General features: G+C 49.7%; 1 protein-coding gene across 1 annotated transcript; it reads left to right on the forward strand.

The window, feature by feature from the left end:
* The first annotated feature begins 549 nt into the window (after positions 1-549).
* LOC147087341 (uncharacterized) lies at positions 550-23,706 on the forward strand. Its single transcript, XM_085977960.1, has 3 exons — positions 550-909; positions 987-1,151; positions 22,231-23,706. The coding sequence occupies exon 3, from the start codon at positions 22,338-22,340 to the stop codon at positions 23,538-23,540; it is 1,203 nt and encodes a 400-aa protein (XP_085834086.1). The 5' UTR covers positions 550-909; positions 987-1,151; positions 22,231-22,337; the 3' UTR covers positions 23,541-23,706.
* The last annotated feature ends 3,373 nt before the right edge of the window (positions 23,707-27,079 follow it).

A 27,079-nucleotide genomic window follows, 5' to 3' on the forward strand; every position in this document is an offset into this window, starting at 1 on the left:
AGGCGCAGTGCCGCTCCTTTTCTCTCTCTCTCCGGCGCAGGCGCACTGCCGCTCCCGTGCACTCCGGCGTAGGCGCAGTGCCGCTCCCTTACTCGCTAGCGCGCAGGCGCAGTGTCGCTCCCTTTCTCGCTCCCGCGCAGGCGCAGTGGTGCTCCCTTGCTCTACCTCCCGCGCAGGCGCAGTGCCGCTCCCTCGCCCTTCCGCGCATGCGCAGTGCCGCTCCCTTGCCCTTCCGCGCAGGCGCAGTGCCGCTCCCTTGCCCTCCCTCCGGCGCAGGCGCACTGCAGATCCCCTGCCCTCCGGCGCAGGCGCAGTGCCGCTCGCCTGCCGTCCCGCGCAGGCGCAGTGCCGCTCCCCTGCCCTCCGGCGCAGGCGCAGTGCCGCTCCCCTGCCCTCCCGCGCAGGCGCAGTGCCCCTCCCCTGCCCTCCGGCGCAGGCGCAGTGCCGCTCGCCTGCCATCCCGCGCAGGCGCAGTGCCGCTCCCCTGCCTTCCGGCGCAGGCGCAGTGCCGCTCCCCTGCCCTCCCGCGCAGGCGCAGTGCCGCTCCCCTGCCCTCCGGCGCAGGCGCAGTGCCGCTCCCCTGCTGAACCTGGGTTTGCTGTGTGCTGGGCCGAGCGGCGCTAGCCGCTGAGAAACAGGCTGGTTGCCTGGGTTACAGGGCCCGCTCTGTGACTGAGGGATCTCGGCCCGACAGCGGCTGCTCAGCCCCGAGTTTAGGTCACCGCTCCGGTCAGTAACTCGCACAGAAAATGGCGCATTTCCGCCCAGAGCAGTGAGAATGGGGGAGTCTCAGGAGGCCGAAAATTTACTGTCAGGAGAATCTCCAAACTAAACACACAGCCTCGCAACTGGGGATCTGAGGAAAGGCACAAAATCAAACAAATACTCGGCCTTCAAATTGAATTATTAGTAAGCAGATTAAAAGACTACATTACATTATTTCACGCTTTCAATATTGTTCTTATTTGCTGCTCTGCCACAATTAGATCTCCCGGTGAATGATGGTGTGATTGAGGAAGGTGCTCAGCTGAGAGTAAACAGGGATTGTAGACTGAGGAACGACAGCAGCTGAACCAACACAGGATTGTGAGCACCAACCAGAGAGAACCCTTCCGATTCAAAGAGCTTCCAGAGATCGACTGTGGAGCAAGGTAAGAGAAAGTCCCATTGACTCAGATACACACTGGTCCCGGATATAGACTGGGGAGAAAGGTCAGAGAGAGTCCCATTGACTCAGATACACACTGGACCTGGAGATGGAACGGGGAGAAAGGTAAGAGAGAGTCCCATTGACTCAGATACACACTGGTCCTGGAGATGGACTGGGGAGAAAGGTCAGAGAGAGTCCCATTGACTGAGATACACACTGGTCCTGGAGATGGACTGGGGAGAAAGGTCAGAGAGAGTCCCATTAACTCATACACACTGGTCCTGGAGATGGACTGCGGAGAAAGTCGCATTGACTCAGATACACACTGGTCCTGGAGATAGACTGGGGAGAGAGGTCAGAGAGAGTCCCATTGACTCAGATACACACTGGTCCTGGACATAGACTGGGGAGAATGGTCAGAGGGAGTCCCATTGACTCCGATACACACTGGTCCTGGAGATGGACTGGGGAGAAAGGTCAGACAGAGTCTCGTTGACTCAAGTACACACTGGTCCTGGAGATGGACTGGGGAGAAAGGTCAGAGAGGATCCCATTCACTCAGATACACACTGGTCCTGGAGATGGACTGGGGAGAAAGGTCAGAGAGAGTCCCATTCACTCAGATACACACTGGTCCTGGAGATGGACTGGGGAGAAAGGTCAGAGAGAGTCCCATTGACTCAGATGCACACTGGTCCTGGAGATGGACTGGGGAGAAAGGTCAGAGAGAGTCCCATTGACTCAGATACACACTGGTCCTGGAGATGGACTGGGGAGAAAGGTCAGAGAGAGTACCATTGACTCAGATACACACTGGTCCTGGAGATGGACTGGGGAGAAAGGTCAGGGAGAGTCCCATTGACTCAGATACACACTGGTCCTGGAGATGGACTGGGGAGAAAGGTCAGAGAGAGTCCCATTGACTCAGATACTCACTGGTCCTGGAGATGGACTGGGGAGAAAGGTCAGAGAGAGTCCCATTGACTCGGATACACACTGGTCCTGGAGATGGACTGGGGAGAAAGGTCAGAGAGAGTCCCATTGACTCCGATACACACTGGTCCTGGAGATGGACTGGGGAGAAAGGTCAGAGAGAGTCCCATTGACTCAGATACTCACTGGTCCTGGAGATGGACTGGGGAGAAAGGTCAGAGAGAGTCCCATTGACTCGGATACACACTGGTCCTGGAGATGGACTGGGGAGAAAGGTCAGAGAGAGTCCCATTGACTCCGATACACACTGGTCCTGGAGATGGACTGGGGAGAAAGGTCAGAGAGAGTCCCATTGACTCAGATACTCACTGGTCCTGGAGATGGACTGGGGAGAAAGGTCAGAGAGAGTCCCATTGACTCGGATACACACTGGTCCTGGAGATGGACTGGGGAGAAAGGTCAGAGAGAGTCCCATTGACTCAGATACACACTGGTCCTGGAGATGGACTGGGGAGAAAAGTCAGAGAGAGTCCCATTGACTCAGATACACACTGGTCCTGGAGATGGACTGGGGAGAAAGGTCAGAGAGAGTCCCATTGACTCGGATACACACTGGTCCTGGAGATGGACTGGGGAGAAAGGTCAGAGAGAGTCCCATTGACTCAGATACACACTGGTCCTGGAGATGGACCGGGGAGAAAGGTCAGAGAGAGTCCCATTGACTCATACACACTGGTCCTGGAGATAGACTGGGGAGAAAGGTCAGAGAGAGTCCCATTGACTCAGATACACACTGGTCTTGGAGATGGACTGGGGAGAAAGGTCAGAGAGAGTCCCATTGACTCAGATACACACTGGTCCTGGAGATGGACTGGGGAGAAAGGTCAGAGAGTCCCATTGACTCAGATACACACTGGTCCTGGAGATGGACCGGGGAGAAAGGTCAGAGAGAGTGCCATTGACTCAGATACACACTGGTCCTGGAGATGGACTGGTGAGAAAGGTCAGAGAGAGTCCCATTGACTCCGATACACACTGGTCCTGGAGATGGACTGGGGAGAAAGGTCAGAGAGAGTCCCATTGACTCAGATACACACTGGTCCTGGAGATGGACTGGTGAGAAAGGTCAGAGAGAGTCCCATTGACTCAGATACACACTGGTCCTGGAGATGGACTGGGGAGAAAGGTCAGAGAGAGTCTCATTGACTCCGATACACACTGGTCCTGGAGATGGACTGGGGAGAAAGGTCAGAGAGAGTCCCATTGACTCAGATACACACTGGTCCTGGAGATAGACTGGGGAGAAAGGTCAGAGAGAGTCCCATTGACTCAGATACACACTGGTCCTGCAGGTGGACTGGGGAGAAAGGTCAGAGAGAATCCCATTGACTCAGATACACACTGGTCCTGGAGATGGACTGGGGAGAAAGGTCAGAGAGAGTCCCATTCACTCAGATACACACTGGTCCTGGAGATGGACCGCGGAGATAGGTCAGAGAGAGTCCCATTGACTCAGATACACACTGGTCCTGGAGATGGACTGGGGAGAAAGGTCAGAGAGAGTCCCATTGACTCAGATACACACTGGTCCTGGAGATGGACTGGCGAGAAAGGTGAGAGAGAGTCCCATTGACTCAGATACACACTGGTCCTGGAGATGGACTGGGGAGAAAGGTCAGAGAGAGTCCCATTGACTCAGATACACACTGGTCCTGGAGATGGACTGGGGAGAAAGGTCAGAGAGAGTCCCATTGACTCAGATACACACTGGTCCTGGAGATAGACTGGCGAGAAAGGTGAGAGAGTCCTATTGACTCAGATACACACTGGTCCTGGAGATGGACTGGGGAGAAAGGTCAGAGAGAGTCCCATTGACTCAGATACACACTGGTCCTGCAGGTGGACTGGGGAGAAAGGTCAGAGAGAGTCCCATTGACTTAGATACACACTGGTCCTGGAGATGGACCGGGGAGAAAGGTCAGAGGGAGTCCCATTGACACAGATAGAGACTGGTCCTGGAGATGGACTGGGGAGAAAGTTCAGAGAGAGTCCCATTGACTCAGATACACACTGGTCCTGGAGATAGACTGGGGAGAAAGTTCAGAGAGAGTCCCATTGACTCAGATACACACTGGTCCTGGAGATAGACTGGGGAGAAAGGTCAGAGAGAGTCCCATTGACTCAGATACACACTGGTCCTAGAGATGGACCTGGGAGAAAGGTCAGAGAGAGTTCCATTGACTCAGATACACACTGGTCCTGGAGATGGACTGGGGAGAAAGGTGAGAGAGAGTCCCATTGACTCAGATATACACTGGTCCTGGAGATGGACTGGGGAGATAGGTCAGAGAGAGTCCCATTGACTCAGATACACACTGGTCCTGGAGATGGACTGGGGAGAAAGTTCAGAGAGAGTCCCATTGACACAGATAGAGACTGGTCCTGGAGATAGACTGGGGAGAAAGTTCAGAGAGAGTTCCATTGACTCAGATACACACTGGTCCTGGAGATCGACTGGGGAGAGAGGTCAGAGTCCCATTGACTCAGATACACACTGGTCCTGGAGATGGACTGGGGAGAAAGCTGAGAGAGTCCCATTGACTCAGATACACACTGGTCCTGGAGATGGACTGGGGAGAAAGGTCAGAGAGAGTCCCATTGACTCAGATACACACTGGTCCTGGAGATGGACTGGGGAGAAAGGTCAGAGAGAGTCCCATTGTCTCAGATACGCACTGGTCCTGGAAATGGACTGGGGAGAAAGGTCAGAGAGAGTCCCATTGACTCAGATACACACTGGTCCTGGAGATGGACTGGGGCGAAAGGTCAGAGAGAGTCCCATTGACCCAGATACACACTGGTCCTGGAGATGGACTGGGGAGATAGGTCAGAGGGAGTCCCATTGACTCAGATATGCACTGGTCCTGTAGATGGACTGGGGAGGATGGTCAGAAAGTCTCATTGAGTCAGATACACACTGGTTCTGGAGTTGGACTGGGGAGAAAGGTCAGAGAGAGTCCCATTGACCCAGATACACACTGGTCCTGGAGATGGACTGGGGAGAACGGTCAGAGAGATTCCCATTTACTCAGATACACACTGGTCCTGTAGATGGACTGGGGAGGATGGTCAGAGAATCTCATTGAGTCAGATACACACTGGTCCTGGAGATGGACTGGGGAGAATGGTCAGAGAGAGTCCCATTGACTCAGATACACACTGGTCCTGGAGATGGACTGGGGAGAAAGGTCAGAGAGAGTCCCATTGACTCAGATACACACTGGTCCTGGAGCTGGACTGGGGAGAAAGGTCAGAGAGGGTCCCATTGACTCAGATACACACTGATCCTGGAGATGGACTGGGGAGAAAGGTCACAGTGAGTCCCATTGACTCAGATACACACTGGCCCTGGAGATGGATGCTCCCGCACTCGCCCCCTGACCCTCCCGCACTTGCCCCCTGACCTTCCCGCACTCGCCCCCTGACCCTCCCGCTCTCGCCCCCTGACCCTTCCGCACTCGCCCCCTGACCCTCCCGCACTCACCCCCTGACCCTCCCGCACTCACCCCCTGACCCTACCGCACTCGCCCTGATGGGGCTCTTCTCAAGTACACCAAGCGGTGCAACAGAACACCCCCAGAATCAAGGCCCTGCTCCTGAGGAAGGTGATCAGACCCCAGGAACCAGTACAAGTGAACAAAGTCAGCGTCAAGGCCTTGCTCCTGGGGAAGGTGATCAGGCCCCAGGAACCAGTACAAGTGAACAAAGTCAGCGTCAAGGCCTTGCTCCTGGGGAAGGTGATCAGGCCCCAGGCACCAGTACAAGTGAAGCGACTCCTTCTCCCGCAGATTTATTAAACGTGAATACTCCAAGAGTTGACCAAAAATCAGGTTAGTAATATCAATCAAGGAGTCAATTTCTGCTGTAAGGAGGGATGATACCTTAGCAGGTTCCTCTAATGAGGCCATATGGGTAGAACTTAAAAAGAAAAAGGGGGCAAGCACTTTGCTGGGAGTGTACTTTTGGCCTCCAAACAGTCAGGGGGAGATTGAGGAACAGATATGTAGGCAAATCTCCGAGAAGTGTCGAAATAATAGGGTAATAATTGTTGGGGATTTCAACCTCCCCAATATCAACTGGGATAGTCAGAGTGTGAAAGGCTTAGAGGGTGTGGAATTCTTAAAGTGCATCCAGGAGAGCTTTTTCAGCCAACATGTAGAAAGTCCTACAAGAGAGGGGGCAGTACTTGTTAGATCCGTGTATCTTAATGTTGTGTCCTTCAATAATCAGACAAAAGACGGCAGAGAACGATTCAACAGGTGTTTACTGAATGAGGGTTGCTCTAAAACTAACTGTACAGATCACCAGTCATGGTTTATATACAGGTGTGGTCACTGCCGGTACTACAGTATACAGGAGCTGTAAAAAGTAGTTCTCCCCTTAAAGGTACATACATTACAATTCCTCCACTTTTAGATTAACAGTACCATAACACTCATTTAACAATTAAATATCAAACTAATTACAATTAGCACTTTTAACATGCAACATTAGCTGAAAATAGTCTATTTATAAATGCAGTCTTTGGGGAGGCTTCCTGATCCTTTCTGGATAGCGCCTTTCCCAAGTGTCTTGCTCTTGGTGCGGAGGCGATTCTGGCCCCCTGTCGTCTGTTGGTTCATCAGCTTCCGATGCTACTGTTTCTGGGGTAGATGCTACCTGTACGTCGGGTTCATCACCAGGTACGTATGGGCGAGGCATGGGGTTGACTTGTTCTTGTGACTCTAGGATCTGGTCAGCATGGCGTCTCACGATGCTCTCCCCAACGTCCACTGTGTACATTAGTGGGCCCTGCCCTGTGCATATCGTTCCTGGCTGCCATTTTTCTGTTCGGTAGTCGCGGGCCAAGACTGGTTGCCCTACATTGAAGCTCCTTGTTGGCTTCTCATGGATGTGCTGGAATTGCTTACTCTCAACATCTCTTCGTACGTTTCGTCTGAGCAAGTCCAGGCGAGATCTTAACCTTCGCTTAAAGAACATCATGGCTGGGGCCTGGTTGGTGACTGCATGTGTCGCATTCCGGTAGGCAAACAGGAAATTGTCCACCTTGTGCTGCAGCAGAATGTTGTCATTGTACATAGCCTTTATTGCCTTCTTAAAGGTTTGTCCGAACCGCTCAGCCAATCCATTTGTGGCTGGATGATACGGGGCGGATGTGTAATGCCTTACCCCATTCTTTTTCAAGAACCTCCAGAACGCTTCGGACACAAACTGTGTTCCATTGTCGGAGCAAATCTGTTCTGGCAAGCCATTCCTGGCAAAAATGGTCCGTAGGACTGCAATAGTTTTCTCCGTGGTGGTGGAGGACATTTTGATGACCTCAGGCCATTTCGAGTGCGCATCCACGGCTATTAAAAACATTGAGTCCATGAATGGACCAGCAAATTCAATATGCACCCATTGCCATGGAGATGAGGGCCACTCCCATGGGTGTAGAGGGGCCTGTGGTGGTGCATTTTGGACTTTCTGGCATCCTGAGCAGCTCTTCGTCAGGTCCTCGATTTGTTTATCGATTCCCGGCCACCAGACATAAGCCCTGGCTAGGCTTTTCACTTTTACCCCTCCCAGATGACCTTTGTGAAGCTCATTGAGCACGCTCTCCCTTAACTTGGGTGGAATTACCACTCGGGATCCACACATCAAGGTCGCCTGGCATACTGACAGCTGTTCTCTTCTGGATGAGAATGCTGGCAACAGTGAGTCGCCATGTGCTGGCCATCCCTTCACCGTCAAATCATATACCCGAGACAGTGTCAGGTCATTTCGGGTCTCCTTCTTTATACTAGAGTTAGTTACTGGCAAGCATTCAATTATAGTCGAATGAAATATTTTGACAGGATCCACTGCTGGTGCTTCCTCCGCAGTAGGCAGTGGCAGGTGTGATAGCCCATCAGCGTTTCCATGCTGTTTCGTGCCCTTATACTCGATTTCATATTGGTGCGCCCCTAGAAAAAGGGACCATCTTTGTAGCCGTTGTGCAGTCATCACCGGAACGCCCTTCTTTGGATTAAAGATGGAGATAAGTGGTTGGTGGTCAGTCAGCAAGGTGAACTTCTGCCCATGCAGATAGTGATTGAACTTTTTCACTCCCCACACTAGGCTGAGGGCTTCCCTGTCAATCTGGGCATAGTTACGCTCGGCTGAGGTTAGTGATCGTGACGCAAAGGCTATTGGCCTCTCTGAGCCGTCTGAGAATTTGTGCGACAACACCACTCCAATGCCGTAGGGTGACGCATCACATGCCAACCGAATTGGTAATGCCGGGTTGTAATGGGCCAATACCTCTTTCGATGTGATTAGTGTTTTGCTCTTCTGGAAAGCTCGTCTACATTCGTCACTCCACTTCCATGGCACCCCAGTTTGCAGTAGGGTGTTCAGTGGGTGTAGTATTGTAGACAAATTTGGCAAGAACTTATGGTAGTAGTTTACCAGCCCGAGGAACGACCTCAGTTGTGACACATTTTCCAGTGCTGGAGCCTTGACTACTGCCTCAATCTTCTCTGGGGACTGATCCTGCTCCTATTTCGTGTGTCTAATTCTGTTAGATTCAGGAGATGGTTCTGTGATAGTAGATTGGCGGTTAGGATCAGATCAGCCATGATCTTATTGAATGGCGGAGCAGGCTCGAGGGGCCGATTGGCCTACTCCCGCTCCTATTTCTTATGTTCTTATGTAACCCCTCTTTATTGATAACGTGGCCACAATACGAGATCTGTTTTCTAAAAAACTCGCATTTGGGGCGGTTAGCTCACAGCCCATATTCCTGCAATCTAGTGAGCACCTGCTCCAGGTTGGCAAGGTGATCACTGTCATTTTCGCCCATGACCAGGATGTCGTCCAAATAACACTGGGTCCCTGGGATCCCTTGCAGGACTTGTTCCATTGCCCTCTGCCAAATAGCCGGAGCTGATGCTACCCCGAATACCAGCCAGTTGTATTGGTAGAGACCTTTATGGGTGTTGATTCCCTGTGAGGGCGGGAGCGGGGACTGCAGGGAGGATGAGCAACCTGGCCACAGCACCGTGGTACAGGGGGCCATTCAAGTGGAGGGAGTAAAAAGAAATGTTGTAGTGGTTGGGGATAGTATCATTAGGGGGATAGATAGGGTTCTCTGCAGTCAAGAGCGGGAGTCCCGAAGGCTGTGTTGCCTGCCCGGTGCCAGGGTTAAGGACATCTCTTCTGGGCTGGAAAGAAACTTGGAGTGGGAGGGGGAGGATCCAGTTGTCGTGGTCCATGTTGGTACAAACGACGTAGATAGGACAACGAAGACGGTTCTGTTAAAGGAGTATGAGCAGCTAGGGGTCAAATTAAAAAACAGAACCTCAAGGGTAATAGTCTCTGGGTTATTACCTGAGCCACGAGCGAATTTGGCTAGGATAAATAAAATTAAAGAGTTAAGTGCGTGGCTCAAAGACTGGTGCGGCATAGTGGTTAGCACTGTTGCCTCACAGCGCCAGGAACCTGGGTTCGAATCCGGCCTCGGGTGACTGTCTGTGTGGAGTTTGCACATTCTCCCCATGTTTGCGTGCGGGTGCTCCGGTTTCCTCCCACAGTCCAAAGATGTGCGGGTTAGGTTGATTGGCTATGATAAAATTGACCCTTAGTGTTAGGGGGATTAAATACGTGGGGTTACGGGGATAGGGTGGGATATGTGTTGGTGTAGGGGTTACGGGGATCGGGTGGGATATGTGTCGGTGCAGGCTCGATGGGCCGAAATGGCCTCTATCTGCACTGTGAGGTTGCTGTGATTGCTGCTGTGAAATGGGTTTTGCTTCTTGGGACACTGGCACCAGTACTGGGACAGGAGGGAGCTGTTCCGTTGGGATGGACTCCACTTGGCCAGTGCTGGGACTAGAGTCCTGGCGAATCATATAACTAGGGCTGTAGAGAGGGCTTTAAACTAATTAGTTGGGGGGAGGTTTCTAGAGAGCAAATAATAGAAATGACAACAAAGAAGGTCATAGACTTAGGTAGCAGTGGGGGAATTAAAAAACAGAACGTGTCAGGAAGGGACAGAAGGTATGGAGTAAAAAGTAAAGTACTAAAAGGGGAAAAAACAGGAACTAAGTGTTACAAAACATATTTGAAAGTTCTTTATCTGAATGCACGTACCATTCGTAACAAAATGAATGAGTTAATGGCACAAATAACGACATATGGGTATGATCTTGTGGCCATTACAGAAACATGGCTGCAGGGTGACCATGACTGGGAATTAAACATACCAGGTTATTTAACAATCAGGAAGGACAGGCAGGAAGGGAGGGGAGGTGGGGTGGCTATGTTAATAAAGGAAGGAATCACTGTAATACAGAGAAATGATATTGGGTCAAAGGAGCAGGATAGTGAAACAGTTTGGGTGGAGATAAGGAATAATAAGGGGAAAAAAACACTAGTGGATGTAGTCTATAGGCCTTCGAACAGTTGCAACTCTGTTGGACGGAGTATTAATCAGGAAATAGTTGAGGCTTGCAATAAGGGAACATCTATAATTATGGGGGATTTTAATTATCATATTAACTGGACAAATCAAATTGGGCAAAACAGCCTTGAGGATGAGTTCATTGAGTGTATTAGGGATGGGTTTCTTGAGCAGTATGTAACTGAACCAACCAGGGGGCAAGCAACCTTAGATTTGGTCCTGTGTAATGAGACAGGATTAATTAAAAATGTCCTAGGAAAGGATCCCCTTGGAATGAGTGACTATAACATGGTTGAATTCCATATTCAATTAGAGGGTGAGAAGGTTGGATCTCAAATAAGCGTGCTGAGCTTGAATAAAGGAGACTATGAAGGTATGAGAGCGGAATTGATTAGAGTGGACTGGGAAAATAGATTAAAGGGTAAGACGGTACATGATCAGTCGTGTACATTTAAGGAGTTATTTTACAACTTCCAAAAAAAATATATTCCACTGAGGAAAAAAGGGTGTAAAAGAAAAGATAGCCATCCGTGGCAAAGTAAAGTAATTAAGGATAGTATCCGACTAAAAACAAGGGCATATAAGGTAGCCAAATCTAGTGGGAGGATAGAAGATTGGGAAGTCTTTAAAAGACAGCAAAACATAACTAAAAGATTGATTAAGAAAGGGAAGATAGATTATGAAAGTCAATTAGCAAAAAATATAAAAACAGACAGCAAAAGTTTCTATAGTTATATAAAAAGAAAAAGGGTGACTAAAGTAAATGTTGGTCCCTTAGAGGATGAGACCGGGAAATTAATGGTGGGAAACATGGAGATGGCAAAAACGCTGAACAATTATTTTGTATCAGACTTTATGGTAGAGGACACTAAGAATATCCCAACACTGGACAAACAGGGGGCCCTAGCGGGGGAGGAGCTAAATACGATTAAAACCACTAAGGAAGTGGTACTTGGTAAAATAATGGTACTCAAGGCGGATAAATCCCCTGGACCTGATGGCTTGCATCCTAGGGTCTTGAGGGAAGTGGCGGTAGGGATTGTGGATGCATTGGTAATAATTTTCCAAAACTCCCTGGACTCAGCAAAGGTCCCGGCAGATTGGAAAACTGCTAATGTAACACCCTTATTTAAAAAGGGTAGTAGGCAGAAGGCTGGAAACTATAGACCTGTTAGCCTAACATCTGTGGTTGGTAAAATGTTAGAGTCCATTATTAAGGAGACAGTAACGGGACATTTGGATAAACATAATTTAATAGGACAAACTCAGCATTGTTTCATGAAGGGGAAGTCATGTTTGACAAATTTGCTTGAGTTTTTTGAGGAAGTAACATACAGGGTGGATAAAGGGGAACCAGTGGACGTAGTGTATTTAGACTTCCAAAAGGCATTTGACAAGGTGCCACACACAAGATTATTGCTCAAGATAAAAAATCACGGGATTGGGGGTAATATTCTGGCGTGCGTAGCGGATTGGCTCGCTAACAGAAAGCAGAGAATTGGGATAAATGGTTCGTTCTCAGACTGACAACCAGTAACTAGTGGTGTTCCGCAGGGGTCAGTGCTGGGTCCCCAACTCTTTACAATCTATATTAACGATTTGGAGGAGGGGACCGAGTGTAACATATCAAAGTTTGCAGATGATACAAAGATGGGACGGAAAGTAGTGAGTGAGGAGGACATAAAAAACCTGCAAAGGGACATAGACAGGCTAAGTAAGTGGGCAGAGATTTGGCAGATGGAATACAATACTGGAAAGTGTGAGGTTATGCACTTTGGCAGGAAAAATCATAGAGCAAGTTATTATCTTAATGGCAAGAAACTGGAAAGTACTGTAGTACAAAGGGATCTGGGGGTCCTGGTGCACGAAACTCAAAAAGTTAGTATGCAGGTGCAGCAAGTGATCAAGAAGGCCAATGGAATGTTGGCTTTTATTGCTAGGGGGATAGAATATAAAAACAGGGAGGTATTGCTGCAGTTGTACAAGGTATTGGTGAGACCGCACCTGGAATACTGCATACAGTTTTGGTGTCCATACTTAAGAAAAGACATACTTGCTCTCAAGTCAGTACAAAGAAGGTTCACTCGGTTAATCCCGGGGATGAGGGGATGGTCATATGAGGAGAGGTTGAGTAGATTGGAACTCTACTCATTGGAGTTCAGAAGAATGAGAGGCGATCTTATTGAAACATATAAGATTGTGAAGGGGCTTGATCGGGTGGATGCGGTGAGGATGTTCCCAATGATGGGTGAAACTAGAACTAGGGGGCATAATCTTAGAATAAGGGGCTGCTCTTTCAAAACTGAGATGAGGAGAAACTTCTTCACTCAGAGGGTGGTAGGTTTGTGGAATTTGCTGCCCCAGAAAGCTGTGGAAGCTACATTATTAAATAAATTTAAAACAGAAATAGATAGTTTCCTAGAAGTAAAGGGAATTAAGGGTTACGGGGAGCAGGCAGGAAATTGGACATGAGTCTAGGTTTGGAATGGTCATGGCCCTGTGGGTAGTGGAGTGGGCCCAGGGGCCGTGTAGCCTGGTTCTGCTCCTACTGTGTTCTAATTCTGTGTTAGATTTCAGGAGATGGTTTTATTCCTGTTCCTGGCTGGGGTGGAGATCGCCTTTACAGAAGGTAAGTACTGGAGAATATATAGGGACAGAGTGATCTCCTGGACGAGTTTCGATCGCCTAGATGGGTCGGAGAGGAATTTCCCAGATTTTTTTCTCCCAAATTGGCCATTGGGTCTTTTATCTGGTTTTTCGCCTCTCCCGGGAGATCACATGGGCTCGGGTGGATGGAGAGTGATAGAAGATTTGAGGTTAGGATCAGATCAGCCATGATCTTATTGAATGGTGGAGCAGGCTCGAGGGGCCGATTGGCCTACTCCTGCTCCTATTTCTTCTGTTCTTATGTTCTTATGTTCTTGATTGTGAGGTATTTTTTTGATGCTTCTTCTACCTCCATTTGCAGATACGCCTGGGCCAGATCAATCTTAGTGAAGCGTTTCCCTCCAGATAGCGAGGCGAAAATATCTTCAATCCGCGGAAGTGGATATTGTACGGTGTGAAGGACCGGGTTCACTGTTACCTTAAAGTCCCCACGGATGCGAACCTTTCTTGGTTCCCCAGGCGTGCTGCTCAATGACTTTTTCATCACAGGGACAATGGGTGTAGCCCACTCGCTCCAGCCTACCTTGGACAGTACACCTGAACGTTCCAGACTCTCCAGCTCTGCTTCGACGGCTGGGCGGATCGCATAAGGTACCGGTCTGGCCTTAAAAAATTTTGGGCTTGCGTTTTCTTCAATTTTAATCATCGCTGTCATGCCTTTTAGTGTTCCGAGTCCTTGCTGGAACACTTCTTTCACGTCAGTTAGGATCTTTGACAGTCGCCCAGGTGTGACGTCATCATCCTTTTTGTCAGCCACAGTCAGTGCCTGTATGGAATGCCAATCTAGCTGTACCTTCCGGATCCATTCACGTCCTAGTAGTAGTGATCCTCCATCTGGCAATACATATAGGTCCATTTTTGGTGTTTCCTTGCCGTTATATATAACTTTCACCCTTATTTTTCCTTTGGGGTAGACTTTTTGCCCCGTGTACGTCTTCAAGACAATCTTTGTATCCCTCAAGGGTATATGTGAGAATAGCCGCTTGTAGTCCCTTCGGTTTATGACTGTTATGGCTGATCCTGTGTCCAATTCCATTTTCACTTGGACTCCTGCTATCTTGAGCGTGACCCAGATAGTTTGGTGATCCTCCGTTTTGATCACATTATGTAGTTTCAGACAACCCAGCTCCTTGCTTCCGGAGTCTGTATCACTCTTCTGTTTGTCTGAACTACTCTCCATCACCTTATGTACCTTCTTGTACTTCTCCTGTGGAGATTTCTTGCTGCTGGTTTTCTTTCCCGACCTGCAGACTCTTGCTATGTGTCCTACTTTTCCACACTGTCTGCACACTTTGTCCTTGAACCAGCAATCATTATGGTCGTGTGTTGTTCTGCCGCAGCGATAGCACTTCACTGTTCCGTATGACATTTCATTTGTGCCATATTCTTGCGGTCTCCATTGTATCTCTGCAGCGCCCCGTGCTGCTGCTTCGTGTGATACTGCAATGCTGAAAGCCTTGTCCAGCGTAAGATCCTTTTCTGATAGAAGCCATTTCTGGGTTCCTTCACTTTGAAGCCCACACACAAACTTGTCCCTTAAAGTATCTGCTAGTCCCGTTCCAAACTGGCAGCGTTTCGATAGCTTGCGGAGTTCCGTTAAATACTCAGCATTACTTTCATCTTTATGCTGGTTCCTTTTGTGAAACTTAAATCTTTCTGCTATTAGCAGCGGTGTGGGGTTTAAGTGGTCCTGTAGGATTGACACTATGTTTTCAAAATCCTTTTCTACTGGCTTCTCTGGGGTTACTAGGTTTCGTAGTAAGCCGTACGTTTTTGCACCCATTGAATTCAACAATACCAGCGCTTTCTTGTCACCTGGCACTTCATTCGCCTTGCAGTATACTTCTATGCGTTCGACATATGTCGTCCAATCTTCGACTTCATTGTCGTACGCTGTGATACTGCCACTCTTCGGCATTTTTGGGTGTGGGTAGACTAGCTTAAAATGGTGTCTCCCGCGCTTTCCCTTCTTCCCCGCTGCGGCTTAAAATTGCGTCTCCCGCGCTGCTGCCAATGCCGCTCTCGCCGGTCCTCGTGGCAAATGGTGACGCCCTGTGGGTTTCGTGCGCTGCTCCTGCGCTGCTGCCAACGCCGCTCTCTGTGGTCCTCGTGGCAATGGCAGCGCTTCGCGTTTTCCTACGCGCGCCTCTCCCCCATTGACGCTGCTCGTCCCTTGAACACCAGCTGCGCTCTGCGCGTTTTCCTGCACGCCTCTCTCCCCCGTTGACGCTGCTCGGCCCTTGAACACCGGCTGCGCTCTGCTCTCTCTCACCTCTCTCCCCCGTTGACGCCGCTCGGTCCTGAACACCGGCTGCGCCCTGTGCGCTCTGCCCTCTCTCTCTCCCCCGTCAACGCTGCTCGGCCTTTTTCTGTGCCGCTCGGTCGGGCTCTAGCCCGTCGCTGTCCGGAAAGTATCTGCGCAGTACCTGTTGCCAGCCCGTTTTGCTGGACCACCGTGACTGGAAAGCCAAGCCTGGCTCTCGACAGCCTCCCCTGCGATGCTCAAATCTCCGCTGGATGACTGGGCGGTTGCCCGTGGTCGAAGCCCGTGCTTCTGGACTCGATCTTCTTCCACTGTTCTCCAGGAGCGAATCCCTAGGAGGTGATCCGGAGTTGCAGGTAGGTTCGAACTTGCTCGTCGCCACTGTTAGATCCGTGTATCTTAATGTTGTGTCCTTCAATAATCAGACAAAAGACTGCAGAGAACGATTCAACAGGTGTTTACTGAATGAGGGTTACTCTAAAACTAACTGTACAGATCACTACTCAGGGTTTATATACAGGTGTGGTCACTGCCGGTACTTACAGTATACAGGAGCTGTAAAAAGTAGTTCTCCCCTTAAAGGTGCATACATTACAGTACTGGACCTAATTCGACAGAATGTAGCAGGGCAAGTGGTAGAAGGGTTAGTAGGAGAGCATTTTGGTGACAGTGACCATAATTTGGTGAGATTTAAAGTAGTTATGGAAAAGGACAAAGATGGACCGGAAATAAAGGTTCTAAATTGGGGGAAGGCCGATTTTAATATGATAAGGCAGGATCTGGCCAAAGTGGACTGGGATCAGCTACTTGTAGGAAAATCCACATCAGAGCAGTGGGAGACTTTCAGAAAGGAAATAGGGAGAGTACAACGCCAACATGTTCCCGTAAAGGTCAAGGGTGGGACCAACAAGCCCAGGGAACCCTGGATGTCGAGGGACATACAAGAATGGTTTCGGAAAAAAAGGAAGGCTTTTGGCAGATACAAAGGACTAAAAACAGTGGAAGTCCTAGAGGAGCATAGAAAGTGCAGGGGGGTACTTAAAAAAGAAATTAGGAGAACGAAGAGGGGTCATGAAAAAACACTGGCAGGCAAAATAAAGGAAAATCGCAAGGTGTTTTATCAGTATATTAAGGGCAAGAGGATAACCGGGGAAAGAGTAGAGCCCATTAGGGACCAAAGTGGCAATCTGTGTGTAGAGCCAGAAGATGTAGGTGAGGTTTTAAATTAATATTTTGCATCTGTGTTCACTATGGAGAAGGACGATGCAGGCATAGAAATCAGGCAGGGGGATTGTGATATACTTGAACAAATTAGTATTGAGAGGGAGGAGGTACTAGTGGTTTTAGCGGGCTTAAAAGTGGATAAACCCCCAGGCCCAGATGAGATATATCCCAGCCTGCTGTGTGAGGCAAGGGAGGAGATTGCAGGGGCTCTGACACAAATTTTCAGAACCTCTCTGACCACAGGGGAGGTGCCAGAGGACTGGAGAACAGCTAACGTAGTACCATTATTCAAGAAGGGTAGTAGTAGGGATAAACCAGGGAATTACAGGCCAGTGAGCCTAACATCAGTGGTAGGGAAATTATTGGAAAAACTTCTGAGGGACAGAATTAGTCTCCACTTGGAGAGGCAAGGATTAATCAAGGATAGTCAGCATGGCTTTGTCAGGGGGAGATCATGTCTAACCAATTTGACTGAATTTTTCGATGGGGGCGACTAGGTGTGTGGATGAGGGCAGTCCAGTTGATGTGGTCTACATGGACTTTAGTAAGGCTTTTGACAAAGTCCCACAAGGGAGACTGGTCAAGAAGGTAAAAGCCCATGGGATCCAGGGCAATTTGGCACATTGGATCCAAAATTGGCTTAGTGGCAGGAGGCAGAGGGTGATGGTTGAAGGTTGTTTTCGTGACTGGAAGCCTGTGTCCACTGGTGTACCACAGGGTCTGGGTCCTTTGCTGTTTGTAGTGTACATTAATGATTAAGATATGAATGTAGGAGGTATGATCAGTAAGTTCGCAAATGACACAAAAATTGGTGGAATGGTAAATAGCGAGGAGGGAAGCCTCAGGCTACAGGAGAATATAGACGGGTTGGTTAGATGGGCAGCAGTGTGGCAAATGGAGTTTAACCCTGAAAAGTGTGAGGAGATGCATTTTGGGAGGACTAACAAGGGAATATACAATGAATGGTAGGACCCTAGGAAGGACAGAGGATCAGAGGGACCTTGGTGTACATGTACATAGATCCCTGAGGGCAGCAGGACAGCTAGATAGGGTGGTTAAGAAGGCATATGGGATACTTATATTCTATGCCTCGGCTAATGAAGGCAAGAGCAGGGAGGTTATGATGGAGCTGTACAAAACGCTAGTTAGGCCACAGCTGGAATACTGTGTGCAGTTCTGGTTGCCACACTATAGGAAGGATGTGATTGCATTGGAGAGGGCGCAGAGGAGATTCACCAGGGTGTTACCTGGGCTGGAGCACTTCAGCTATGAAGAGAGACTGGACAGGCTGGGGTTGTTTTCCTTAGAGCAGAGAAGGCTGAGGGGGGACCTGATTGAGGTGTACAAAATTATGAGGGGCATAGATAGGGTAGATAGAAAGGAACTTTTCCCCTTAGTAGAGGGGTCAATAACCAGGGGGCATAGTTTCAAGGTAAGGGGCAGGAGGTTTAGAGGGGATCGGAGGAAAAACTTTTTCACCCAGAGGGTGGTTGGAATCTGGAACTCACTGCCTGAAAGGGTGGTAGAGGCAGGAACCCTCACAACATTCAAGAAGCATTTAGATGAGCACTTGATACGCCATAGCATACAAGGCTACGGACCAAGTGCTGGAAAATGGGATTAGAATAGACGGCTTGATGGCCGGCGCGGACACGATGGGCTGAAGGGCCCCTTTCTGTGCTGTATAAATCTATGACTCTATGGTAGCACTCTTACCTCTGAGGCATAAGGTTGTGGGTTCAAGTCCCACTCCAGAGACTTGAGCACAAAAATTCAGGCGAACACTCCAGTGCAGTACTGAGGCACTGTCAGAGGTGGCGTCTTTCAGATGAGACATTAAAGTGAGGCCCTGTCTGCTCTCTCAGGTGGATGTAAAAGATCCCATGACACTATTTTGAGAAAGAAAGACTTGCATTTATATAGTGCTTTCATGACCAGCAGATGTCTTGAAGTGCTTTACAGCCAATGGAGTACTTTTGAGGTGTAGTCACTGTTGTAATGTGGGAAAGAGCAGGGGAAATATCCCCGGTGTCCGAGCCAATGTTTATCCCTCAATCAATGTAACAAAAGGATAATAGCAAAATACTGCGGATGCTGAAAATCTGAAATAACAACAGGAAATGCTGGAAACACTCAGCAGGCCAGGCAACATCCATAGAGAGAGAAACAGAGTTAACAATAAGATAGATTTTCTGGCCATCATCACATTGCTGTTTGTGGGAGCTTGCTGTGCGCTATTTGACTGCCGCATTTCCTACATTACAACAGTGACTGCACTTCAAAAGTACTTCATTGGCTGTAAAGCACTTTGGGGCGTTCAGTGGTGGTGAAAGGCGCCATAGAAATGCAAGTGTTTCTTTCTTCACTGGTCTCACCAGCGACCTCTTCTGGCTGATGGTTGATTGACAGACGATAGTCTGCGCATGCGCACACGGAGCGGCGGTTTGGGCCGAGTCCGGCACAGCGACCCCTCCCGGTCACCAAGGGTAATAACCGCGCATACCCAGAGGAGACCAACCCCCTCCCCCACTCAGAGCTGCGCCTGCGCACTTGGATCCTGCCGGACGGAGTCGGCGCGGGCCATTCCGGGAAAGGCCTTGGTGTCGGTTCCAGAGTCGCGATCAGTGACGCAAAGTGAGTTTTCTCCGCTCCGATTGGGTGGAGAATCGCGCGGGGTCGGGGGGAAGTGGTGGATCGGGAGAGAATAAAGAGAAATAGAAAAACCTGAGAGGCCGAGTGGCGGCAGTTGGACGGAGCACGTGATCTCCTCGGGGACACGTGACCCGGGCCTGATTGACGGGAGCTTCCGACCAATAGGGAGCGAGCGGGACGGGGCTGGAGAAGCGAGCCGGCGGCGGGTCCTCCAACTAATCGGGGAGCCCGAGGGGCGGGACTAGCACCGGCTGATTGTCTGATCCGCAGGGCAGCGAGTTTCTCCAGTCCCTTGTTCAGGGCCCGGGGCCAGGGGAAGCTGTGGGCCTTTATTCCCTGCATTGGACACAAGGCTCCTTGGCTCACAACACACTGACTCAGGTTTTAATAGAGACTTTTTAAATTCATCAATAAAAGCAGATAAACCCCGTGCTTCTGTAGAACAAACTTTCTAATATTTTATAGAATCAGAATGGTTACAGCACAGAAAGAGGCCATTCAGCCCATCGAGCCCGTGCCGGCTCTCTGCAAGACCACTTCAGCTCGTCCCACTCCCCGTAACTCGGCAAATTCCTTTACTTCAGGTACTTATCCAATTCCCTTTTGAAAGCCGTGATTGAATCTGCCTCCACTACCCTTTCAGGCAGTGCATTCCAGATCCTAACCACTCGCTGAGTAAAAAAGTTTTTCCTCATGTCGCCTTTGGTTCTTCTGCCAATCACCTTAAATCTGTGTCCTCTGGTTGTCGACCCTTCCGCCAATGGGAACAGTTTCTATCTACTCTGTCCAGAACCCTTGTGATTTTGAACACCTCTATCAAATCTCATCTCAACCTTCTCTGCTCTAAGGAGAACAACCTCAGCTTCTCCAGTCTATCCACCGAACTGAAGTCCCTCATCCCTGGAACCATTCTTGTAAATCTTTTCTGCACCCTCTCTGAGGCCTTCACATCCTTCCTAAAATGCGGTGCCCAGAATTGGACACAATACTCCAGTTGAGGCCAAACCAGTGTTTTATAAAGGTTCATCATAACCTCCTTGCTTTTCGACTCTATGCCTCTATTTATGAAGCCCAGGATCCCGCACGCTTTTTTAACTGCTTTCTCAACCTGCCCTGCCACCTTCAATGATTTGTGCACACATACCCCCAGGTCTCTCTGTTCATGCACACATTTTAGAATTGTACCCTTTAGTTTATATTGCCTCTCCTCATTCTTCCTACCAAAATATATCAGTTCGCACTTTTCTGCGTTAAACTTCATCGCCAATGTGTCCGCCCATTCCACCAGCATGTCTATGTCCTCTTGAAGTCTATCACTATCCTCCTCACTGTTCACTATACTTCCAAGTTTTGTGTCATCTGCATATTTTGAAACTGTGCCCTGTACACCCAAGTCTAAGTCATATATATATCAATCAAGAAAAGCAGTGGTCCTAGTACCGACCCCTGGGGAACACCACTGTATACCTTCCTCCAGTCTGAAAAACAACCGTTCAGCACTACTCTGTTTCCTGTCACTTTGCCAATTCCGTATCCATGCTGCCACTGTCCCTTTTATTCCATGGGCTTCAACTTTGCTGGCAAGCCTATTATGTGGCACTTGTCGAACGCCTTTTGGAAATCCATGTACAACATGTTAACCGCATTGCCCTCATTAACCCTCTCTGTTTCCTCATCAAAAAACTCAATCAGAATCAGAGCGGCCGGGCCCGGTGGACGTGCGGCCAGGGCCCTGGCACCAGGAAACCCAGGGTGCAGCGCCTCCCCCATCCGAGCCGCCGCTTCCCGGTTTTTTCAGCCGGTTCCACCAAGTCCGACTTGGGGCAAAGGACAGGAGCCAGGATCCCAGAATGGCCCGCGGCCCCGGGGAGCATGCGTACTCTCAGCGGGTAAATCAGTGGATAGAGCGGTTTCTGGGGCGCGGTGAATTGTGGATGCTGCGGCCGCCATTAGTCAGCGGCTGTCAGGAAGAGTTTTATTGCAGGCTGACGGAAGGTAGGTCCCTGGCCGCCTGTGTAGGTCTTTTTGTTGCTTCAGTTTGAGCTGGAGTGGAGATGGAGGAGAAGCTGCTGGGTTTAACCCCCAGTACTTCTGAGTCCAGGAGGACCCACCAATTTCCAATGTGTGACAGTCAAGGGAGGTGGATTCTGGGGGAGATTAGGTTGTTACACAGACACTGTCCCTACAATGTAAAAGAATATTGTTTTAGGAACAAGTATTTCTGTAGAGGCTTTTAATCCATTTTACATATACAGATTTGTTTTAATTCATTCTTGGGATGTGTGCGTCGCTCGCAAGACCAGAATATGTTGCCAATCCCCATCTTCCCTTTGAGAAGGTGATGGTGGGCCGCCTTCTTGAACCGCTGCAGTCCGTGTGGTGAAGGTACTCCCACAATGCTGTTGTGTAAGGAGTTCCAGGATTTTCACCCAGTGATGATGTGCAACGGCGATATATGTCCAAGTCAGGATGGTGTGTGACTGGGAGAACTTGGAGATGATGGTGCTCCCATGCACCTTCTGCCTTTGTCCTTCTAGGTGCTGGAGGTTGCAGGTTTTGGAGGTTCTGTCAAAGTTCTGGTCGAGTTGCAGATGTATAAAGTCCATCTCCTTTGCCCCCTCCCACTCCCACCTCTCTCTCTCTCTTCCCATAGAGGCCAGAGTCCCAGACCAGGTGGCAGATTCCCTTCACTGAGGGACATTAGTGAACCTGTGGGATTTTATGACAATCCCGCAGCTTTCATGGTCACTTTTTTCTAGTGCCGGCCCCACAAATAACCAGCTTCGTTGAGCTCAATTTCACAACCTGCCTCTTTAGTGGGTTCTCTCTCACGCTTCCTGTTTTAAATTTATTTTACAGGGTATTAGAAGGGAAGGATTTGCAGACGGGAAACTCAAACCAAACATCACGTCAAGATCTGACAGTCACTCGATTCATCAGGAACTGAATATCATCGGCCTTTGAATATGGAAGCAAAAAGCACCGTTCACACCGGGGAGAGGCCGTTCACCTGCTCTGAGTGTGGGAAGGGATTCACTAATTCATCCAACCTGCTGATACACCAGCGGGTTCACACTGGGGAGAGACCGTTCACCTGCCCCGTGTGTGAGAAGGGATTCACTCAGTCATCCAACCTGCTGATACACCAGCGTGTTCACACTGGGGAGAGACCGTTCACCTGCCCCATGTGTGAGAAGGGATTCACTCAGTCATCTGACCTATCGGGACACCAGCGCACTCACACTGGGGAGAGGCCGTTCACCTGCTCCGTGTGTGGGAAGGGATTCACCAATTCATCCAACCTACTGAGACACCAGCGTGTTCACACCGGGCAGAGGCCGTTCACCTGCTCTGAGTGTGGGAAGGGATTCACTCAGTCATCCCACCTGCTGACACACCACCGAGTTCACACTGGGGAGAGGCCGTTCACGTGCTCTGAGTGTGGGAAGGGATTCACTCAGTCATCTGAGCTTCAGACACACCAGCGAGTTCACACCGGGGAGAGGCCGTTCACCTGCTCTGAGTGTGGGAAGGGATTCACTCAGTCATCCACCCTGCTGACACACCAGCAAGTTCACACTGGGGAGAGGCCGTTCACCTGCGTGTGTGGGAAGGGATTCACTCGCTCATCCAACCTGCTGAGACACCAGCAAGTTCACACTGATGAGAGACCTTTTAAATGCTCGGACTGTGGGAAGTGCTATAAAGGTTCCTGGGAACTGATACGCCATCAATGTGTTCACACTGGGGAGAGACCGTTCAGGTGCTCTCAATGCGGGACTGGGTTCAGGCGGTCATCTGAGCTCACTATACACCTGCGCACTCACACTGGGGAGAGGCCGTTCACCTGCTCTGAGTGTGGGAAGGGATTCACTGAGTCATCCAACCTGCTGACACACCAACAAGTTCACACTGTGGAGAGGCCATTCACCTGCTCTGAGTGCAGGAAGGGATTCACTCGCTCATCCCATCTGCTGACACACCAGCGAGTTCACACTGGGGAGAGGCCGTTCACCTGCCCTGAGTGTGGGAAGGGATTCACTAATTCATCCCACCGGCTGAGACACCAGCGAGTTCACACTGGGGAGAGGCCGTTCAGCTGCTCTCTGTGTGGGAAGGGATTCACTCGCTCATCCCACCTGCTGAGACACCAGCGGGTTCACAAGTGACTGCAGGAGTTGGATTCTGTTGTTGCTGCTGTTAATCACATCCCGGACTGAACCATGTTCATTCTGACAGGTGGGGATTGTTTCTGCTGATGTTAATAACTCTGGGAACTGGGCTGGAGTTTAATATTCTGGATAGATGTCAAATAAATCAACTTTGTTTTAAGCACATTGTTGTAGATTTTTGTCTTTCCCACCTGAGTGTTTAGCATCACCTGGCTGGAGCTCAGAAAGGGCAATCTGGGGGCGGATCGTACGGTGGGAACAGAACTCCAGCCTGGACACAGTCCTTCAGGGCCACACTGAGAGGAGCAAACGGCACATTGGTCTTTCTTGTCTCTCTTCACTGACAGCAAAGTTGCCGTGCGGGTTAATCTCGAGGCGTGTGAGAAAAGTGTCCCAGCCGCTCTCTGCCATGGTTCAGAGCTCCTAGGCACGGAACAGGAGGCTCGTTTACGAATGTAGCCCAGTGCTTTTTTTTAACGGCCTTATTAACCTGTGTTGCTACTTTTAGTGATTTGTGTATCTGTATCCCTGGATCCCTCTGCTCCTCCAGCCCATTTAGACTCTTAGGGAGAAATTTGGTGGCGCCGGGGCTAATTTTAGCACCCCGAAAAAGTTAGCGCCCCTGCGCATTAAATTCAGTGGTAGCGCTCCAGGCAGGAGGCAGGGTGCTACTGGAAGCGCTCTCCTCCCTCTTGAGGCGCTACCAGTGAATTTGATGGCGCTTCGTGTAACAGCGCCACGCCCCTTGGCACATAGCACCGTGTCATAGCAGACCTCCCTCCCTAATTAAAGGGGAGGGGCCTAGCACTGCGCACACCGGGGCCATGCTGGACCACCGGGGAGTGGGGTGTCAGATCAAGAGGAGCGCCGGGCTATGCGATCGCGGCCGACACCCCGAAGAAGAAAGGGGAAGGGGGCAGGTGCTGGCTGTCGGCCAAAACAAAAAGTTGCTGCCCGACACCTGTCCTTTAAGTGGCATCGCCACGGCTGCAGAAACGACCCCTGACCCTGTCGGACATAGCGTCCGGCGATAGGTCAGGGGTCGCAACCCAAGGTTGCAGCCGGGGTGCTGCGCGTGGCGATTACGTCATTGCCGGCGGTGCAGTGCCGCAGGGAGCTACCGACTACCTCCGCCGCTAACCTCCTGCTGAATATTGCAGGAGGCACAAAGCAACCCAATTTCACCCCCTTGTCCAAGTAGTGAGTGGCCTCCTTATTCCCACCAAAACACACCACCTCACACTGATCTATAGTGAAATTCATTAACACACCACCTCACACTGATCTATAGTGAAATTCATTAACACACACCGTTGCACTGATCTACAGTGAAATTCATTAACACACCACCTCACACTGACCTATGGTGAAATTCATTAACACACCCCCTCACACTGATCTATAGTGAAATTCATTAACACACCACCTCACGCTGATCTATAGTGAAATTCATTAACACACCACCTCACACTGATCTACAGTGAAATTCATTAACACACCGCCTCACACTGATCTATAGTGAAATTCATTAACACACCCCCTCACACTGATCTATAGTGAAATTCATTAACACACCACCTCACACTGATCTATAGTGAAATTCATTAACACACCACCTGACACTGATCCATAGTGAAATTCATTAACACACCACCTCACACTGATCTACAGTGAAATTCATTTGCCAATTACACGCCCATTCTGAAATTTATTAATGTCTTCTTGCATTTTGTCTTCCTCAGTATTAAATCTACCTCCCAATTTGGTGTTATCGACAAACCTTGAAATTGTTCTTCTGATTCACGTGTCCAAATCGTTTATGTAAATGGTGAACATTAGTGATCCCAGCGCCGATCCCTGTGGAACACCACTTCCCACCTTTTGCCAGTCTGAGTAGCTACTCCCAACCCCTACTCTCTGTTTTCTGTTTTGTGACCAGCTTGCTGTCCATAACAGTATGTAAGATCGACAAGATGACCCAGGTCAGGCCATGTGGAGTGAAGGGCCAGGCAGCAGAATGGATGGAAAGCTGGCTACAAAACAGAAATCAGAGGGTTGGAGTTAAGGGAAGTTTGTAGCGATCTTTCCATCCATTCTGTTGCCTGGCCCTTGACTCCACACAGCCTGACCATGGTCATCTTGTAGACCGTACATACTGCAGACACAGTGCACCAGTGGTGGAGGGGGTGAATATTGAGTCCTGTCGCAGGGGCGCTGATGAAGTGGATTTCTCTGTCCATGAGTTTTGAGGTATCGCTAGTTGCGTTTTTCACCTCTTTCCACCTTTATAAAAAACCTTGCTGCCATTTTATTAAAGCCATTAACAGCCGCTCGGGTGGGACACAGCAATAAATGAGGCCTTGTTTCCCTCAGAATGACAGGCCTGAAACCTGTTAGAATACATTTAGTAATTAAACCAGACTGGGCGGGGCCTGAGGTGCGAGTTAGTAATGGAAAATTGGTGGCCAGCGTACTTCACACCAGGGCTGAGGACCCGGGGACTCGGGTTTCTGTGTCATTTTTTGATTAATTTTGTTTATTGCCCAATCTCAATCAGACTGGCGAGTCATCTTGCTGTCTGACGGAGGCGACGGTCCCCAGTGGAGGGCTCTCTATGCGGGAGTCCTTCCCAGCACCATTGGGGATCTGGGGTGGAGACTGTTGCAGGGAGCTGTCGTGTGCAACAGTTTAAGCTCCTTTCCGGACTCCAAGATCAGATGTGTTTTCTGCGGCATGGAGGAGTCCACGGGCCGTGTATATATTCAGTGTGAGAGGTTGCAGCCCCTGTATAGTGCCCTGAAGGGGCTGCTCCTCAACTCTTGGTTACACTTTAGCCCCACGCTCCTAATCTTTGGCCGCCCGGTGGGGGTGGGTAAGTGGGAGGATCTTCTCCTGGACCTGCTCTTGCCCCATGGGGGGGTCACTCTGGCTGCCTGCCTCTCTCCCATGGTCTTGTCCCTGCCCGGGTGGCCCTGGAGAGGGAGCAGGTGGTGTCCACCGGTTCACTTGATACCTTCCTCGACTGGTGGACATAGAAGGTATCAAGATGCGATAATCGATCCTCACAGTCACATTGTGATTTAATTATTAATTGTGTGTGTGTCACAAATACATTTCTTCTATTTTGATACAAAAGTTCTACTAGACATGTTAAACTACTAGTTATTTAATCAGGGCTGCAGCTGCTGAAAGGTTGACTGTACTGAGGTTTGTGGCCAGAGCTGGCAGACGTGTTGTTCTGAAGTCTGATGTCTCACACCTGAAGAGTCTGTTTATGTCGTGTTGTAATGACCTTTTTCTGTTGCCTGGTGTCAGAAATAGAAATCAAAGGAAGATGATGCCCCACTCTGTTAATCAACTCTTTGACACATTTCCATTTCTTAATTTACAAAGATCACAACTCCATTAGTGGACAATGGATTGCCAGTCTGCCACTTTTTACTGAGGCTTGAAAGGATACGCTGTGAAGCTACACCTGCCCATCTGTCAGTGTGTCACTGTGTTTGGATTGTGTAAGACAACAGTCCAATATCTCG

Source organism: Somniosus microcephalus, unplaced genomic scaffold (assembly GCF_052327205.1).
Source record: "Somniosus microcephalus isolate GS21.2 unplaced genomic scaffold, FLI_Smic_1.0 unresolved_chr5, whole genome shotgun sequence".
NCBI lineage: Eukaryota > Metazoa > Chordata > Chondrichthyes > Squaliformes > Somniosidae > Somniosus > Somniosus microcephalus.

Bases quoted from the DNA above. Each gene is read 5' to 3' on its own strand.
- LOC147087341 (XM_085977960.1), top strand. From the start codon at position 22,338: ATGGAAGCAAAAAGCACCGTTCACACCGGGGAGAGGCCGTTCACCTGC.